Source organism: Agelaius tricolor, unplaced genomic scaffold (genome assembly GCF_023055355.1).
Source record: "Agelaius tricolor isolate 1412-34295 unplaced genomic scaffold, bAgeTri1.0.p SCAF_19, whole genome shotgun sequence".
Classification (NCBI taxonomy): domain Eukaryota; kingdom Metazoa; phylum Chordata; class Aves; order Passeriformes; family Icteridae; genus Agelaius; species Agelaius tricolor.
In genome coordinates this window covers 14,029,082-14,047,600 of record NW_027269279.1, presented here as the reverse complement: position 1 = coordinate 14,047,600, position 18,519 = coordinate 14,029,082, and the positions used below count along the sequence as shown (strand labels likewise).

The 18,519-nt window shown below is 46.8% G+C and overlaps 1 protein-coding gene across 9 annotated transcripts in view; it reads left to right on the top strand.

The window, feature by feature from the left end:
* Positions 1-979: 979 nt before the first annotated feature.
* The window catches only part of SLX4 (SLX4 structure-specific endonuclease subunit), a 29,087-nt gene continuing 11,547 nt past the window's right edge, over positions 980-18,519 (top strand). For 2 of the 9 annotated variants that reach the window (XM_071444414.1, XM_071444421.1), the window contains exons 1-10: positions 980-1,108; positions 6,150-6,252; positions 7,981-8,678; positions 9,462-9,701; positions 10,438-10,612; positions 12,345-12,560; positions 13,486-13,700; positions 14,598-14,911; positions 16,394-16,670; positions 17,910-17,998. In XM_071444414.1, coding sequence (XP_071300515.1) covers positions 8,312-8,678; positions 9,462-9,701; positions 10,438-10,612; positions 12,345-12,560; positions 13,486-13,700; positions 14,598-14,911; positions 16,394-16,670; positions 17,910-17,998 — 1,893 coding nt within the window. In that variant the 5' untranslated portion in view covers positions 980-1,108; positions 6,150-6,252; positions 7,981-8,311. Of the gene's footprint in view, positions 1,109-1,315; positions 1,537-4,172; positions 4,233-6,149; positions 6,253-7,980; positions 8,679-9,461; positions 9,702-10,437; positions 10,613-12,344; positions 12,561-13,485; positions 13,701-14,597; positions 14,912-16,393; positions 16,671-17,909; positions 17,999-18,519 lie in introns of those variants that run through there. The other 7 variants (XM_071444416.1, XM_071444417.1, XM_071444422.1 and 4 more) reach the window with 7 other exon arrangements.

Sequence of the window (18,519 nt, the reverse complement as noted above, 5' to 3'; positions counted from 1 at the left end):
CATTCAAAATGCAGATCCAGCATATGAACCCTCCCACCCCATCTGAGGTGATTTTATACCTGCAAACCTCTGGCTACAATTAGCTAATGATTTGGAGGAAATTATTGTTTATCCTGACTCCAAGGTGATACTCACTGAGGATCCTGAGCCCTGAGAAGCTAAATGTAGTGAGTAGAGCACTTGTTTTCCTGCTCAACTCCAGGCAGAAAAAAGTACCAAAAAAAAAAAAAGGCAATGCTCTTTTGACAGAACAGCTTGAGTTATGCCACTGCTCACCGTGAAATTTCAATGTTTCCATCAATTTCCACATGAGCAGCACAGCTTTGATTACAACCCCAAAACATTACAATTGTAATGGGCTTCAGCTGCAGCTGCACAGCCGGCCCAAGTGTGCCTGAGGTTTTAACGTGGAGTGATTTTAAATGTTAGTTTCGTGCTCACGAGCAAGTGGTGTACATTTCTCTCCCTACTTAAAAATTATATTTTTATAGATAGCTTGATTTCTATATATTGGAACTCCTTAAAAATACAAACGAGCCGTGCCGTACCATATGCTCTCCTCTTTCGGTGGTGTTCTGGCCATTCGCCTCAGTGACAGGCGGTGCCAAGGACTCGACCAAACGCCCTCCATGTTCTTACTTAACGTCCCCGCCGGGCTCGTTGGGGCCGTGAGGGGGAATATGGTGACGGGGCCGCCGCCGGTGGCCCGGCCCGCCCGCTTCGTGCTAGGCTCGCCTCAGTAGACACGCCACCCCGTCGGAGAGAGGCTGAGGCTGTTCTCCGAGAGCGACGAGCGGCAGCGTCCCGGCGCCTTCGGCCCCGCCGCCAGGACGGGATGAGCCCCCGGCCCCGTGAGGGGAATGGAAGGTGGAGGCGGGCGGGAACGGTCCCTACGACAACCGATGGCGGGAAGGCGGTGCGCATGCGCGGGCAGCGTGAGGGCCCTGTCAACGTCCCGCGGGCCGGGCCTGCGCATGCGCACCGCGCCGCGCCCGCAGCGAGCCGAGCAACGCTGCTGGAGCCCCGCGCATGCGCTCCGGCCGTGCACCGGGGCTCCCCGCCGTGGCGGCGGGGCGCGGGCAGGGCCGCCGGCCCGGGGCGCGGACAGGTGGGTGGGCGGCCGGGCCGCGGCGGCGGGCCCTGCCCGGGCTGGGGCAGGCGGGCGGGAGGGAAGCGCTCCCAACGGCGGCAGGCGGGCGGGCGGGCGGGAGTGACGTCATGACGCCGGCGCTTTCAGCGCGACGCGGCGCCACCTGGTGGCGGGGAGGGGGTGGCGTTGGACGCGGGGCTGGCCTCACCACAGGCGTTACGTCACCGATATTACGTCATTGGAAGGACGCCACCCATGACGTCATTCCAGGGCGCACGGGGCGGTCCCTGTGGGGCTGAGGGGAGCCCAGGCCCCGAGCGGGCCCGGCTGGAGCTCAGCCCGGGACAGCGCCCGGGCACAAACGGTGCCGGAGGATGCGGCTCCATCCTCGGTGCTGGCATCAAAGGCAGACATTCGGGCACAAAGCAGGGGCAGAGCTGCTGAGGGTAAGGAGAGAGGGCGCCAGGGATCCGAGCAGCTCTCCCACTGCCAGCCGGCAGGATTCCCTGGAAACGTTAACGGGCCCAGCTTCAAAGCAAGCTTCTGTCTGGCAGGGTTACCAGGGAAAGCAATTCTCTCTCCGCGTTTGTTGCTGCTTTGTGAAGAAGCGTGGAGTTTTATCTGTTGTTTCCAGGCTCAGGGGCACACGGAGCAGCAAATTCAGGAGAGTGAAGAGGGACTCTGGACAAGAGCCTGGAGCCACAGCACAAGGGGGAATGGCTCACCACAGGGCAGGGTTGGATGGGATTTTGAGGAGAAATTGTTCCCTGTGAGGGTGGCAGGCCCTGGCACAGGTGCCCAGAGCAGCTGGGGCTGCCCCTGGATCCCTGGCAGTGCCCAAGGCCAGGCTGGGCAGGGCTTGGAGCAGCCTGGGACAGTGGGAGGTGTCCCTGCCATGGCAGGGGGTGAGGATGGGATGAGCTTTAAGGTGATTTCCATCCCCACCATTCCATCATTCTGTGATGTGGGCCTGCCTTGAAGGGAGGCAGTGTCAGCTGCTGTACTGACAACACTTGGTCCCTAAACCTGCAGACACACAGGTGTTTATTTTAACCATGCAGATTTTAGATAAAGCCAAAATTACAGCTGGGCAAAACCAGTTTGACTCCAGTAAAGCCTAAAGGCAGTGCCATTGGCTGTTGCTCAGTCTGTTGGCTCTCTAAGAGCTCTCAAAAATCACAAACTGGATTTTGTCTACAAAAAAAGACCCTTATGTGCTTGGGTTTTGTATCTGTCTAAAATACTGTTCTTCCTGTCTTGGTGCCTTCTTTGCCCTTTGATTTTGGTGCTTGGATGAGAACAGTTATCTGGACAGCAGTAAAGGTGTGTCAGAGGCAAACTGAAAACAAAGAATTGTTACCATAAGCTTTACATTTGGAAGAAAATGGACCTGAAGTTCTTTTGACTTTGCTTTTCCACTGGGTCAATTTCCATTACATGCAGAGTGTTGAGGGGTTCAGTGTAGCTCTTGTGTGTGATTTTAGCTGAGAACAAGTTACTCATTGCTATGAATTAATGAAGTGTTAGTGTGAAAGATGCATTAGCAGGTCACCTGAAGAAATCCAGGATGAGTTTGGTCACCTTTTCAAAGAGAGCATCCTCCTGTTTTAGAGAAATCAAGATACTTTGTTAAATTTTCCCCAATATTTGGTTTCAACATAATCACAAATCAGAAGATAAGATTTTTGGGGAAAAAATCAGTAGAACTGCTCTTGTTTTGAGAGAATGTGCACTTCAGAATAACACTGCCTTCTTGGAAAGGAATAGCTTGAATGTTTAACATGGGAATGTTCTTACTTGTCTCTATTTTCACTTTTGCATTAATTATTCAGTTCATCCTCTTGCCACAAATATCACTGCTCCACTCTTGATCTAGAAAACAGCAGAACAGGTTAACATGGTCACATTTACCCCTGTTGGAGTGGATCAGGCACCTGGGACAAGGCCATACTGAGGTTTGGAAGAATGATGGGCTGTCCAGGGGTTCCCTTTCTTGGCAGCTTGATCCTGGTGGTTGGGGTCTCTCCCAGCTCAGTTCCTAAGGTAAAGAACAGAAAATCAGGACAGGCAGAGAGTTAATCTCTGTGGGGTGGCACTAGAAACATAAGTGGCAGCTGTTTGCAGCTGCATTTGGAAACTTATTTAGCTGCACTGGAATAATTTTAAATGCCTTGTATTGATTTTGTTGGATTTTAATTAATCATTTTGTCCCTTGACACTCCTTTAGTGGTTTATAGAAGAATTACCCCTCTGATGACACAGAGAGCTCTTGTTATTAGCTGAATGTAGGTCTGGCTTTTTATAAACTGTGTTGATTTGGTTGAATTTTATTATCCCTCTTTATTCATCAATTCCCATATAAGCCCTTTCTTGATCAGCCTAGTGTTTAGCTCAGTGTGCAGGATGGGTGTTTACTTCCCTAATTGTCCTTTTTGAAAAATCACACTGACTTCTGCTTGCAAATGATCTGATTCTGTTGACAGAAACACCTTCAGCAGCTGCATTTCAGTGTGCTTTGGATTGCTCCTAAAATAGCTGCTTTCAGCACCATCAGGGGGTGGATATTATGGAAACATTTAGTATTTGCAGGATTAACAGTTCCACAGTTTGATGGACTGGCCTTGGTAGGTTTTTCTTCTTGGTTTTCATGTACACCAAAAAAGGTCTTTTTTGAAAGTCCTTAACTTTTTCTGACAAGGTGATTTTACCTCCTGGTTTTAATACATTGCATTGTTTATATTCAGAATCCAATTCCATCACCATGATAATATTTTACATCTTTGTTTTTATTATCACTCTGATTACTTTTCCTTCTCTGAAAACCAAGTGAGTTTTTATCAAGTATTTTTCTCTTTATTGAGTTTTGGGGCCTCTACCAAAGTGGTTTTATTCAGTCCTTGAAATCAATTGTATTATTCTCTTTAAATTAATACCTTGTTGTTTTCAGTCAAACCAATTTGATTTTTGCATCACCATCTGCTTCTCTTTGTGATTTATGTGCTGCTGTGTTTGCATACAACCAGGAGCATTTGAGTGACCGTTGGTTTTTATTTTTCTCTTCACTTCCCCTTTATCCTTCCAGAGGAGATATAAAGTGAATTTTCTATTCTGGGGACGTGTTGGTAGAGGGACACTTTGTTGTGTAAGTAATGATTTGAAATTCTGTCTGGAGTGTGATGGATTTTTTTGGTGCCTGTGAAATGCTTTGAAATGCTTTGCCACATGAGCAGGGTGCTGGCAGGGGGAGGTGTAGCCCTGAACAGGAATGTGGGGACTGAAGGATATCAGATATGGGAGTGGGTGGTGCCAGATGGACACTGCTGCTGATCCCTGCTAAGATTGCTCCTTGCAATCTCAGGATGATTTTCCTACCTAGCATTCCCTTTCTATAGAAACTTGAATTAATTTCTCATTTCCTATTTTCCATGTCTGGTTTTGGTACCTTTTTCTGGCACAGGGAAGCTGGCAGAGACCAGGACAAGAGAGTTGTACCTCTTTGGATTCATGTTTTGCACTTACATCTGTTCCCTCCTCACAGAACAAGCCCTGTTGTCCTCAGTGTTAAATTTTTGCACTTTTGCAGCCTCAGAGACCCTGCACTGTACAGATACAGTGTCATGTCTTTCTAAAGCAGTGATAAAGCTGTTGGTTAGTGCAGAAAACAGGCTCTAGTGAAGAATCCATAAAAGGCTGGAGGATAATGTGCTTTTTCACACCGTTGACATGTAGGTTCTTCTCCATCAGGAACCAGCAGGAAGATTTTTTTGTTACAAAATTTGGTCTGGAGGAATCCCTAGAGACCTTCTGGTGTGGCTGCCAGAAAAAACATGCAGAAATTCTTCCCTCTTGCAGTGTTTGGTCTGACTTGACTGGAAGTTTTATCACTAACCCTCAGATCTTTGGCTGCAGCTTCCACCAAAGGAGAAGAAGGTGATGAAAGTTCCAGTGCCAGCCCAAGTGGTGCCTCCCATCATCCTGCTGCTGCCAGCCCTCTGTAATTAGTGTGGGTCATCCAGGCCCTGGCAATCAGCTGGTTTCTGAACACAGGTGAAGCTGGAGGGAGGGCTGGGGTGGAAAGGTGCCTTCCTTTGGACTCACTCCAGCAGGTCCACATCCTTTCTGTGCTGAGGACCTCAGACAATAATTCAGGTTTTGGTTTTGCCTCACTTTCTAATGTTAATTAATCCCATTTCCCTTAGCATTTCTGGTGAAATACAGGAGATTGCTTGCAAGGTGCTTTCCTGGTTTTGGAAGAATAAAGTGAATTTTTCTTTCAAGATGAGAGGGATTGAGGAGCAGATGTGCTGTGGTGCTCAGGAGGGGAGAAGGTTTCTGCTGTGTGCAAGCTGTGGAGGCCTGCCCAGCACTGATGGGCTGTTGTAGCCACGGTGGTGACATGTTCTTGGAGGCTGAAATGGCAGCAGAATGGTTCCTGGAACACACAGACAGTGTAAAGCAGCAAGGGAGCAGGCCCAAATGTTGTGTGTTTGAGAGCATGTCAAGTTGGGCTGCTGGTGGAAAAATGTTTGCAGGGGTTAAAAGAGAGGCTGCTCTGAAATGTGGGAGGGTAGCAGATGTTTTAGCTGTTTGGGGCTTTTTAAGGGTTTTATGATTTAACTAAGTAATTGCAAGGCAGTAAGTTGAAGGTATGTAGTAGGTGCATACTTTTAAATCATAGAATTACAGAATAATTTGAGTTGGAAGGGACTTTAGGATCATCCAGTTCCACCCCCCTGCTCTGGACTGGGACACCTTCCACTGTTCCAGATTGCTCCAAGCCCTGTCCAGCCTGGCCTGGAACACTTCCAGGGATGGGGCAGCCTGTGCCAGGCCCTCACCACCCTCCCAGGGCAGATTTCCTTCCCCATATCCCATCTGATCCTACTCCCTACAGTGGGGAGCCATTGCCCCTTGTCCTGTCACTTCAGGCCCTTGTCCAAAGTCCCTCTCCATCTTTTTTGTAGGCTCCCATCAGGTGCCTATTGAAATGGTGCAAAGGATCATCAAGAGCAGTCATTTCAAAATACACTAAATCCATCCTTTTCCCTTGATTTACCAGGTTCTATCTTTCATCCTTGCTGGTCCTGCTTTGTACCATTTTGCTGATCCAGGTTTGCTTAAAGGGCACAGCTGGGCTATAGATTTGGCATCTCAGTGAACAGGTAAGTGCTGCTGATTATTTTATTTATGATTTGTTGAGTCTTAAAAACATCCAAAATGAATTGAATGTTACACTGAAAGAAATGACTTTCAAAACCATTACTTTTTAAGCTGAATAAACTGGTGCCAAAGCTGGTTATTAGGGGCAGCAATAGCAGCAACTTCAGAAATACTGAGATGTTGAACAGAGTAGGAACCTGGAGGTCTGGAAAGGGAGGAGTAATACAGATAAATTCTTAGTTTTGCATCAGAGGTTTGATCTGATCTGCCTGGGACACTGAACATTGATAGCAAATGCCAAAGTGCTGCTCTGTTTCAAAGTTTAATATCAGGAACTCACCATAAATAATCCAGCAGTACAGATGTACTGAGGTATTTAAAGCCATGTAGGATGTGAGATTTGGGACTTCTCCACATGCTGTCTCCTCCTTACAAGAAAATGGTCAATTTACAGTTATAACTACCCCAGTGTTCTGTCCAGAAAAAGGAAATTTATGAACTGGCTACATAAAGCCTTTGTTTCTAACAGAAAATCACTCCAAGATTCACAGCAAAATCCTCTGCAGGTCTGGGAGCCTGAGCTTAAAATAAATAAATCCATTAACATCTGTAATTGCTTATAGGAAAGGCTGACCCATGGAAGTGTGTAACCAGCATTCCTCAGCCTCTCATGTCTGCAGCCAAGCCATTTGAGAAAACAATCCCCCCATGTGTTTTTCCTGCTTTTTGAGTCCTTCTGTGCCCAGAGCTTTACTGGAGTGACTGGACCACAGCTGCTGCCATTCCAAGTGAAACACTCTGCTTTAGGTTTGAAAGAAGGAGGTTTTGGGAGCAATAAAAACCCCTGGTAAAATAGCCAGAACCATCATGAACTCAGGACTAGGAAGAAGGGAACAAAGAAAACATGTAAGAATAGAGCTCTAGTTTTAATGTTGATGGCATTTCCATCTGGACACTGTACCCAATGCTGTTCCAGGTAATCCCTGCCTAGTACTGCTCTTCTTGCTGTAGCTGAAAAGATTAAGAAATTCATTTAAAAATACCATTTATGTAGTCTGTTTACCTCATATATGTGACAGCAGTTTGGGAAACATGATCAGTGCTGTGGTTTATTGAGTACTCAGGGGAAGAATTCAGTAGGAACAGGAGAGCTAATCCTAAGTGAGCAACAGTGGAAGTAAGAGGAGAGAAAAGGTGAATGTGTTTAGTGGAATTGTTCTCTGACTTGTCTTAAAACCCCTTCTGAAGTGCCAGAAACTCCATTTATTTACATTTCCAAATGAGGTTGGGCTCTCTTCTCTGAAACTGCAGTGTCTCAAAGTGTTCAACACTCCAGAATCACTGCATGAGCTGAAGGAGGGAGTTTTTCCCTGCTGCATTTGCTGATCTTGTGCTATATAAGTATATATAAGTGTATATATATAAGTATATGTTATAATATATGTAAGTAGGAATGTTGTATAACAGAAGGACTGTCTGAATCCAGAGCTCCAAGACAAAACCCTACCCCATATCAGATAGCTGTTTTAAAGTCTCTCCTCTCCTTTGCTGATATGGCTTGGCATGTCTGTAGTACAGTTATAGGGACACTCTTTGGGGTCAATATGTGCTGTTTCTAATCTTAGTATTTCATGCAAATTCTCTTCTCCTTCAGCAATTTACACCTTGTCCCACAGTGCATCTGCCTGTACCATCATGCATGACCACCTGCTTTTGTTTCTTTGTTTAAGGGCTTTCTTAAGTGTCTCTCTGAAGCTCTGTACCTTGCCATGATGACCCTACACGTGCTCTGCACAAACTGAGGTGCCTAATTTATAATCCAGAGTCTTCTGAAGAACCAGCTTGTGAAAGCAGGTGAGGTCCTTGGAGAGAAAACATGCTCTGCTGAATGTGAGTTAAGTGTGGAAGAATGAACTATTGGAAGTGCCCACTCTGTCTGGTGACCTCACTGGAATCTGGAGAATGGACATCTCTGAGGTGCTGGAAGGGCTGATGCAAATCTGAACTGATTCTGGTGCTTCCCCCCTGCCCTCCAGTCCTCACAGTGTTCCTGGAAAGCCAATGGATGAACAGGACAATGATTTTAAAGAGTTGTGGGCAAATATTTTGAGTGGGGCAAAGAAAAAGGCTGGGGATGCTGAGGCAACAAAGAGGGGTCAGAACAGGCCAAAGAGCACCACAACACGAAGCAAATTGAGAAGAGGCAAAGCTGCTGCTAAGAGCCAAACCCATCATCACTCACCAGCAGTGAAGGAGAAAAACATCCTTCAAAATCTGGGTCCAAAGGAGCAAACATTGGTGCATGAAGAAGATGGTGATGCTGCAGCCTGTAGTGGTGAGACTGCACAGGAGGATGGAGCAAGGAGCCCTCTCCCTGCCAGCCAGCTGAGCACAGGGACCTCTGAGGGTAGCCAGAGGTCTCTGGCAGGTAAGTGACCCTGAACAGTTCAAACAGAAGATAGGCAAGGACTGGGAGGACTCTGTAGCTCAGGGAAGGTTCTGAGAAATCCATCCAGAGGGATGCAGCAGCACTGTTGGATGGTTTGTACCTTACACAGGTTTAACCTAGCAGTGTGTCCCTCAGCAGGGTAAAGCCTTGGTACAAAGTGATTTGTTGGCCAGTGGTTATTTACTGTTTTTTGCAGTATCAGAGCTGAGAAAAGTACTCTCAGATCATCTAGAAGCAAGCTCAGAGTATATTGTGGTGCTTTTTTGCTTTTTCACTCAGTGCTTCATTGTGTGGTGATATCCCTCACTGGATGTTTTCAAGGGCAAAAATATGAATGAGTAAAAAAAGGTGTTGGATTAATTCATAAAGGATTAGTCCTTCAGTAGCTGTTACACATGATGGCCACAATGCAGTCACCAGTGGTGGAAGTCCTTAAAATGATAAATTGGGTCAGTCAGGAATGGGACATTGTGTGGTGGGAATGCTGGGAGAGCAGAGCTGTGGGACAGCCTTCCATGTCCCTGCTGGAGACCATGCAAGGCTTCCTTAATATTCCTGCCTATAAAAGGATTCCAAAAGTCTCTAAATGCCCCTGTAGCACAGAACCCCAGTGTTGTTACTGTGGCTACACTAACTGTTCACTTCTCCAAGAGTGGCTGTTGCAGAACTGAGCCTGGCCCAGGCTGCTGGCAGGGAGGGGCCTCCCAGCAGCTCAGTGTCTTTAAAACTGCCTGCTAAAAGTGGTGTTTTCTCCCTCTCTAGTAAATCCTCCAAGTGGCTGTTCCCAGACTACCTTCCCCTTCCTTCCTGCTGCTCCTCCAGGATCCTGCTCCTCACCCACCCCCAAGGTGAGGGTGGCAGAGCTGGTGGTGGAGAGAATGCAGCAGTTCAAGAGGGTGGCACCCGAGCAGCTGAAGCACAGCTCGGATGGGAGCGTGCCAAAGGCTGCAGCCAGCTGGGATTTCCCTGCCAGGAGCCAGGAGCAGGAGCCTCCTGAGGATGGTATGTGTCTCCTCTTGGCTCTGGTGTGTGCAGAATGAGTGCCTGGTGAGAATGGTTGCCTCAGGAGCAGTCCTGCATCCCAGGGCTTTGTTCCTTGCTGGCCTAGTGGCTTGCTGTGCAAATCACTCCAGATCCCTGAGAGGACTTTGTTTATCCTTTTTTCCCAGCTCTTCTCTAAGGCTGAATTAACCTCATGTAAATTCTAAAGGAATAATTGTCTTTTTTGGAAACAGGTTGAAATTCCAACAGGATCAGTGAACTTGGTCATCCTTCCCTTGGGACAGTGTCAGGCAGCTCTTAGGTAGCCCCATCCAAGCACTCTAAGGTGATATGTTCTGTGTTGATAAATGGAATTCACAACAAATTTACTCTGCTTGGTTCTTTATAGATCAAGTCCCTGTTGGTTCTGTATGGACATGAAAATCTGCTGTTTTATTTGATGTACAAAATTCCCTATTTTCCACAGAAACTTCAGCCAAAACTGTCCCTTCATTGTCCCTGACATGTGATGCACTGTGAGCAAATTGTCACCTCCTGCTCCTGGGCTGGTCCAGTCTTGGAGTGTTTGAAGGGAGCAGGTTGTACCTTTCCTGGTGGAGATCAGGTGTGAAGATGCAAGGGAAAGATTGCAATGAATTTTTGTGTGTCTGGTTTAATAATGACAAGTGTAGCAGTTTCTCACCTTCCATAGAGGATTTTGTTTTCCATCTCACATCATCTCTGCCTTCTTTGCCAGATACCCAGCATCTCCCATCCGTGGAACACGACAGTGCTCTGGCTTTGGCTCTCCAGCAGGAATCCAAGCAGGAAGGCCTGGCAAGCCTGGAGGATGCAGGTTTGTTCTTCTGTCAGATCTGCCAGAAGGATCTCACAGCCATGAACAGCCTGCGGCGAGAGCAGCACGTCAACAGGTCAGACACCAGCAGCACCTGTCTGTCCTTCATCCAGCCCCCAGAGACTCCTCACTCAGCCCAGCCAGGGGAGAAAGTGGGAGCAGGGATTCTGCATAAGGGTCTTTACCTTTAAGGCTTGGATTAAGGAGTCATTTTGGTGTGAAAGCAGAGGCTGATTGCCTTGCCCTGCAGGGCTTCTGTGTGTGTGTGGCCAGGCCAAATCTGCTTTTATTAGCAGTGTGGCAGAGGAGCTGCCATTGTAAAGGAACTTGGTAATCTTAAAGGTCTTTTCCAACCATAGTAATTCCATTAGTGATGACTCCATAATGCAAATGTTGAGATCTACTGATTTCAGCCAACAGAGTTGTGTTTGCTCTGTTTTGATAAAATTCATCTAAGGACAAATGTGAAAGCAGTGGCTGCTTTCCCAATCAAATGGCAGCCAGGATCAGGTATGTCACTGTATCTGAGCTGTTTGCTGAGGGAAATATGATGCTACTCAGAGAGATGACTCAGTTGAAATTACTGCCCTTCATTTAACAATTTCCTTAGTGATAAAAATCAAACACAATATATTATGTACAGGCAACTCTCTGGAAATTGAAACTGTGCTTTTCTGTTGACAAAGTATCAGAAACAACACATTTGAATGACTGTAAATTCTTAATTCAAGCACTTCCAGATAGCAGGAGTGATGTAAATTGTCCAGTCCTACATCATGTTACTGACTGGCTCCCATTGATCAGGAGTTTGCACCTGCAGCTTTCTAGGTGTTACTGTTGTTTCTGTTTTCAGACAACTTGTGCTGCTTGAGAGACAAAAACTAGAAAACAGTGAGAGTGCTAGATATGTTTTTTGGAAAGTCAGGCTTTCTGAACTATTCACATGTAATCATGTGTTGAGATTACAAGGTTATATTAGCCAGGGATTTTTGATAGCAGCCTTCATCCCAAGAGTGGAGCTGTAGATGGACAGATGCACTGACACACCAGTGCTGAATGGTCTCTTAGCACAGCCCTGTGTGTGTGATTACCTAACAGGGAGTGACTTTTGTAATAGGTCCTGCAGATCCAGGATTTCATACCTTGAACCTCTTTGGAAAGAACAGAAAAAGAACAAGTACAAATGTTTACCTAGTTGTGGCCAGAAGTTATTTGGTGTTCATTGTGCTGCATTCTGGAGCATGGTGTCAATTCAGCTGCTCCCTTTTCTGTTAACAGGGGTTTATAAATGAGCTGGAATGTTAAAATGAGTGCAGGAAGAGGGATTGGGTGATGGAATGAATGAAGTGTGTTGTTCAGAGAGGCTGTGGACTCCTTATTCCAAGGGATGTTCAAGGCAGGGCTGGAGTAACCTGTTCTAGTGGAAGGTGTCCCTGTGTATGGCAGGGACATGGATCAAGATGTCCTTTAAGGACATGGATCAAGATGTCCTTTAAGGTCCCTTCCACCCCAAACCATGTGGGATTTTATTATTCTAAAGTTATTCACTGCACTTGCCTTTAAGCAATGTTTTTAATGTGCCTCTGAGACCATTATGTCCATGTAACAGTTCCATGTTGTGTTCATCACAGCTGTGGGCACATATTTCTTGTTTCTTTAGTTCTTGTTTCTTTTGTTACTGATATTAGAAGTGATTGTGCTTTCTATTAATAATACCAGTGTAATATTAATATTAATATATTAATGGCTTCAGTCTTAGCATGGACCCTTGCAAGTCTCCATAGGTAAGCTTTGCCACTGTCTCCCAGGTGTCTGGATGAGATGGAAGAAGCACAGGTGTCATCCTGCAGCAAACCAGTGGTCCCTGAGTGTCCCATCTGTGGGAAGCAGTTCCAAACCCCCCAGAGCAGAGTCAGCCACCTGAAGCGCTGTGCTGTGGAGATGGAAGTGCCTCCTAACCTGCTGCTGCAGGCAGTGCAGCTGCAGGTGGCCACACTTGGTGATGCAGCTCTTCAGTGTCCTAGGTAAGCTGGTAAAGAAAATAAAAAAGAAAATAAAAAAGATGCTGATTGCTTCCTTTGGCCTGAGAGGTGTTGGAGGTTGGGAAGAGCAGTAAATGCAAGGCTGACTCACACACTGGGTGAGCCCTGAGCCATGACCCAGTGAGGAGGATGTGGCAGTCAGTTGGAGAAATCATCTGAATTTCCCTCAGAAGAGGTCAGGTGGTGGATGACTTTAAAAGCCAGCAGGCAGGAGCAAAATGGGGTGTAAATAACCTTGCAGTGGTTTGTCAGGATGATTTGTGCTGTGTGAGGCAGTTGCTCAGTAAAGCTGGCTGGGTGTGTTTGAGCTTATTGAGTGAGCCAGAGTATGAGTGTGGAGCCCTTCCTGAGATCTGTGGTGCCAGTGCCTCAGCTCCTCAGTTCATGGCTGTCCTGGGAACATCCTTTCATCCTGAGCCAAAGAGGAAGCAGATGTGATGGTTTGGAATGTGCTTGGTACAGAGCTGCTCGCTTGAATTCGAGCAGAATCTTCAGAGTGCTCCAAGTGGTGCCTGAGTGAGTTTGTGGAGGGGCTCAGAAGTCCTGTTGTGCCTAGGAGGGACCATTGCCTGTTCCCTGTGCAAGCAGAGGGGTGGGAAAACATTTTCTGGTGATCTGCTTTGCTCCCTGCTTCAACTTGTTTGTTCCCCTTTGACAGAAAAAGTCATTCAAGGTAGAGATAACAGATGCTTACATCCCAAAATAAGACTTCTCTAAATTGCTCTAAATTCCATGAATGATAAATCCTTTGCTCTTTGCTAGGAAAGAAAGTACTGAATGGTTTTTATTATGCTTGACATGGGAATCTCTGTGAGCAAATGGAACAGCTGCTGTGGAGTACTCAGTGGTTGTTGTCTCTGATCCAGCCACATTAACTGGGGCTTCCTGCTGCATTCTTGGATTTCAGCAATCAGCCCAGCAGGGTGAAGAGGAAAGGCCCCTCCAACGAGGACTTGAGGAGAACACAGAAGAGGGCCAAAATGGAGCCCAAGGATGAAGATTTGCAGGTTGCCATGGCAATGTCACGCTCTCTCTTGGAGCAAGAAAAGCAAGAACAAGCAAAATCAGTTACAAATGTGAAAGCAGTGGCTGCTTTCCCAATCAAATGGAAGCCAGGATCAGGTATGTGTTACAGCAAGTTGGTGTCAGGCTGTGGTATTGCAGGAGGAACAGGGCTGCTCTCCACCTAAACTTCCCTGTTGGATACAGGAGGGATGAGAGCCCTGTTCTGGTTTGTTTAAGCTGTCAGAGCTTCCACAATATGCAGTATCCAGATGCAGTCTAGAATGACAGCAGGATGTCCATGGGTTTCAGAAATCCTGTGGTTTTTTCACTGATTTGTTCTTTTGAATCTGTAAAATAGTCTTAAGCTGTTGTTTCTTGTGAACTGTGGAAGTGAGGAGAAATAATATGAAAATATGTTTGCTATTTCTCCTGTAGTAGATTCTTTTCCTGTTCCTCCTGCTGCAGCCTGGATTAATGCAGCTTTTTCAGCATTATCTGATATCATTTTGTCCTTTCTGCAGTGCCATGTGTGTCCAGTACATGCTGCTGAGCAGGGCCTCACCATTCCAGAGTGCAGAAGGGTTTAGAAAGGCAGACAGCTGCCTCTGGGGAGAGAGGGGAGAGGGTTGAGAGCTGTCCAGAGGGGAGACTTCACTCTTCTCAGCACTGCTCCTGCCCACAGATACTCCCAGCTGATTTGGGCTGGGCATTAGTAAGGCAAAGGTAGTAGGACACAGCATTTCCAAATGGAGCCTGCCCAGTGTTTGTGTGAGCTGGGGTTTGATCTCACCCATGACCAGAACACAAGGAAAGGACCCTTCATGGGGGTGTTGTGGAGTTCCTTTCTCCTGTAAGGGCCATGTGAGGTTTTGCACTACCTGCACAATCTTGAGTTGTGTTCCCATGCCTTTTGGTTGTCACTGGTTACAGCAGCACTGAAGAAGCTGCTGTGCTGATCTCCTCTGCCCTGTGTGTTCAGCTGTTCACTTACTTGGGTTCCTTTTCTTTTTAAAGAGAAAAAAAGGCGTAGGAAAGGCACCAGTGCCCCTCCACCTCTGCTGCTGCAGGATCCAGAGAAGGTCCACAAGAGGATCCAGGAGAGAGTAGCCATGATGCTGACAGAAGAGGTGGAATTCCCTCCCACCCCTCAGCTGCCCATCAGTAGGATTCTGGAGGATGAATCTGGAGAAGCAGCCTGGCTCATGCCATTGTGCAAAGCCCAGAAATGCTTTTTATGGAACATCAGTGCTCTGACAGGACCCTGTGACCCTGAATCATTCTACACTGCAGCCTTAACCCCTCCAATTGAACCCTGGAAGCCTGTGCAGGTGGGGCTCTGTTGTCCTTGCTCTGATATGTGTTTGCCCTAGTTGTTGATACTTGCCCTGTATCCCTTCTGTTTCCTGATTTGGAATGTGAACCAGTGATCCCCTCTCTCTGCACACTCACTGCCTGTGACCTGTTCTCCCCTGCTCATACCCAGTCAGGTTTGAGGATCCTGAACTTTCATTTCTGCCTTTTGGAGAGGAGAACAAGGTTCATGTTACCGTGGTTTTTGAGCTTTCAGAAAGTGAAAGGGATGGGAACAGAGAGTACTGAGGAAAGGGATCCCATCCTGCTCATTGTGCCATTAGTTTGTCCATATTTACAGCAGCTTGGCTCTTGTTTTTGTACTTGGTCATTTCTAGTGTGAACTTTGCTCATGTTGCACTCAAAAATGACTGGGGAGAAAAATTTAAACTGAAACCTGGTATTTGCTAGCTCAGAGAAGGTGGGAATGAATGCCTGGAGTTGTGCAGCAAAGCATTTACACTCAGGCTCCCCTGTGCATCCCTCCTGCTGCATGTGAGCTTTGGTCCAGGTCTCAGTTCCACTCTTTCCTTTTGGTTCCACCCGGATCTGCCTCTTCCAGTGCTCTGTATTTTTATAAAAAGTGCCCACAGAAACAGACAAAGCTCTTTCAGTCTGTTTTTTCCAAGAAGGATAACACTTCTCTTTCTCCCCTTGTTCTTCTCTTGAAGAAGTGTTTGGTGCTCTTGTTCAAAATCTACTGTGCATATTTAGGTGCTTTATTTAATATTTCTTCCCTAGTCAAAGCCCAATGTTTCTCTGGCTTGTTGCAGGTTGAGGCTGGAGAGGAGGGACTCCACTCTAGGAAGTTTTGACCTTTCATTCAAGCCAGAAACTGCCAGAGAAGTTTAAAAATAAAAAGCAGGAATATCTTTAAAGTCATGGCAAGAGTGTGTTTTTCCTCTGATTCTTTCCATTCACAGAAATGGCTGAACTATTTTTACTTAGAAATAAATGAGCAAAATTATTTTTTGGGAAACAAAGACCAAACCTGGCAAATACCCACTCCAAGGTGAAAGTTTGATTTAGTTCCATGTAAAATGTAAAAATGCAAAAGCATTTCAGAACTCAGAACAGAAGAGAGAGAGAGCACAGCTGGAGAGCTTCAGCTGTGACTTTTGCCAGGAACTCCAGCTATTATTAAATATTTAGATGTTGAATTGGGAGCATTTCCCCCATCCTTTCTGTCTGCTTGGCATTGCCTGCACAGACATGCTCCTGGAGAAACCAACTTTTCTGCATTTTCCATGGTAGTTTTCTTTCTTCTGTTCAGAGCTGTCTCATCTCTGGAGAGTCCTTCACAGAACTGCAGAGATGTTCCTCAGAACCCCCTGTACCTGGGCAATGCTCTGTGATCCTTCAGAGATGTTTCAGGAGTATGAAACTGTACTCTGAGCTTTGCAAATACATGAAACAAGATCTAATTTCTTGGTGTCTTTTTTCCCTCCTCACTTGATCAGAATAATTCAGAGAACCTTCAGCCATCAGTGGGATCTCATCAGCCAAAAGTATCCCAGCAACCTCAGCCTGACCTCAGTTCTCAGGAACCCACTTGCACAAAGGTTGGAGGCCAAACTTCTGATGGATCCAAGCCAGGCCCTGAAGGTGATGGGCAGCTTTTATCCCCAAGCCAGGACATTCAGACCCTGCAGGACCTGGTGGACTTGGCCAGGGAAGGACTCACCCTTACCCAGTGGAACCTTGACACTGGCCATGTTCAGGCAGCAGAGCAGCCAGGTGAGTTCTGGCAGCTTGTGAGCCCTGCCTCTGGTTCCTTCAGCTACACAGAGCCAGGCTGGGGCTGGGCTGACTCAGAGAGAGACAGCAGCACCCACAGGTTGTTGGTGTTGATCCAAGAGGTGATGTTGTGGGGGCACATTTTCCTGCAGTGAGATGTAGATACAATCAACCTGATATTTCTGAAATGATTCATAAATCCCAGCTTTTAAGAGAATTCCTGGACAGCAGATATTAAATTTTATTTTAAAATTAAAGGAATCAAAGTATTTTCTGCCAGGAGGGAGCCTGGATGTGTTCAACAGCTGGAACGAAATCTTCATTCCTGCTTATCTTGGGCATACAAGAGAGCTGGAGAGGGACTTTTCACAAGGACATGGGGGATTGGCTTCAAACTGAAGTAGGTTATATTTAGATTAGATACTGGGAAGAAATTTTTCCCTATGAGGAAATTTTTCCCTATGCTGAGGAAGCTGGGGCTGCCTCTGGATCCCTGGCAGTGTCCAAGGCCAGGCTGGGCAGGGCTGGGAGCAGCCTGGGACAGTGGGAGGTGTCCCTGCCATGGCAGGGGTGGCACTGGATGGGCTTTAAAGTCCCTTCCAACCCAAACCAGTCTGAGATTCCATGATTCTGCCTGCACAGCCTTTCTGTTCTGTGCACTGTCTTTTCAGGTCTTGAGACAGTTGGATGAGAGATACACAAGAGGGATGATTTTGTGTTGGACATCAATTACACAAACCTGGAGTTTATCTGTGGCTACTCAGGGTTGAAAAAATACACCTGGAATTCCTCTGTGGGCAGCTCTCTAAGGTCCCCAGTCACAGCTGCATGTGGTGCACAACTGCACATTTTGAGGGCACTGGTACCCCTTAAAGGGCTCTGGCTCTTCAGCAGAATCTGTTGTGTCTCCTGTTCATCTGTGAAAGAGAACACAGTTCCTGAGCTCACCTGTCTGCATTTGCACTTGGATATAAACTCCTCATTTCCCTGCTAAACTGCAGCAAATGGTCCCTGGCCCTTTAATGTATATAAATAACAGTGAAATGGTGCTTAGGTACCTCAGCCTGTCACAACCCAGAGCCAAACCCTGCAAAAAGCCATGAGGGAGAGGCTGAGCCTCACACCCAGCCAGCCTGGTCACAGCAGCTGTCACTGCAAGGATCCTCTTAGGAGTTCTTAGGTCATTCTGTCTCACAGGGAGGTTGTGTGTGATTTGTGATGTGCATTTTCTTCCCTGAGGAGAAGAACTGACTTCCAGTGATCCTCCACTTAGTGGCTTTGTGCCCCCATCCAAGAAGAAGAGCCTCCTCAGGAGCAGCACTAAAAGAGTAAGGATAACCTTTTTTTTTCCACTCTTTATATATTCATCTATAACAATTAAAAACTGTTGCCTTTGTACAATTCAAAGAAGTGTGGAATATTTCCCATTCCTATCTGTGGAAACAAAGTGGTGCTTAAGGTTCACAGTGACTTGAGGATTCCTCATGGGCACAGGTGAGATCAGCACACCTGGGGTGTTCCATCCATGCCCATGAGAGGCTGGGGATTTTTCAGTACTTGTCCTACCTGATGGGAGATGATTTAAATGCCAGGGAACAGAAGGCCAGGCTGTGCAGGTCAGGGAGCTGTAGCACTGAGAGTGTTTGGGGGTAGGAAGCAGGGATGCAGCTGCAGAATGTTATGCAGCACTCTGCTTTAATGCCCAGGTTATCCAGGAGAAAACTGGCAGCAGCCCAGGAGAGACAGAGCTGCTGCTGCTGCTCCCTCTGGGCTCACACACCCAGCCCTGGCTGGTTCTGGATGGAGCTCCTTCCTCCCCACACTGTCCTGCACTGCAAGGACTGCTTGA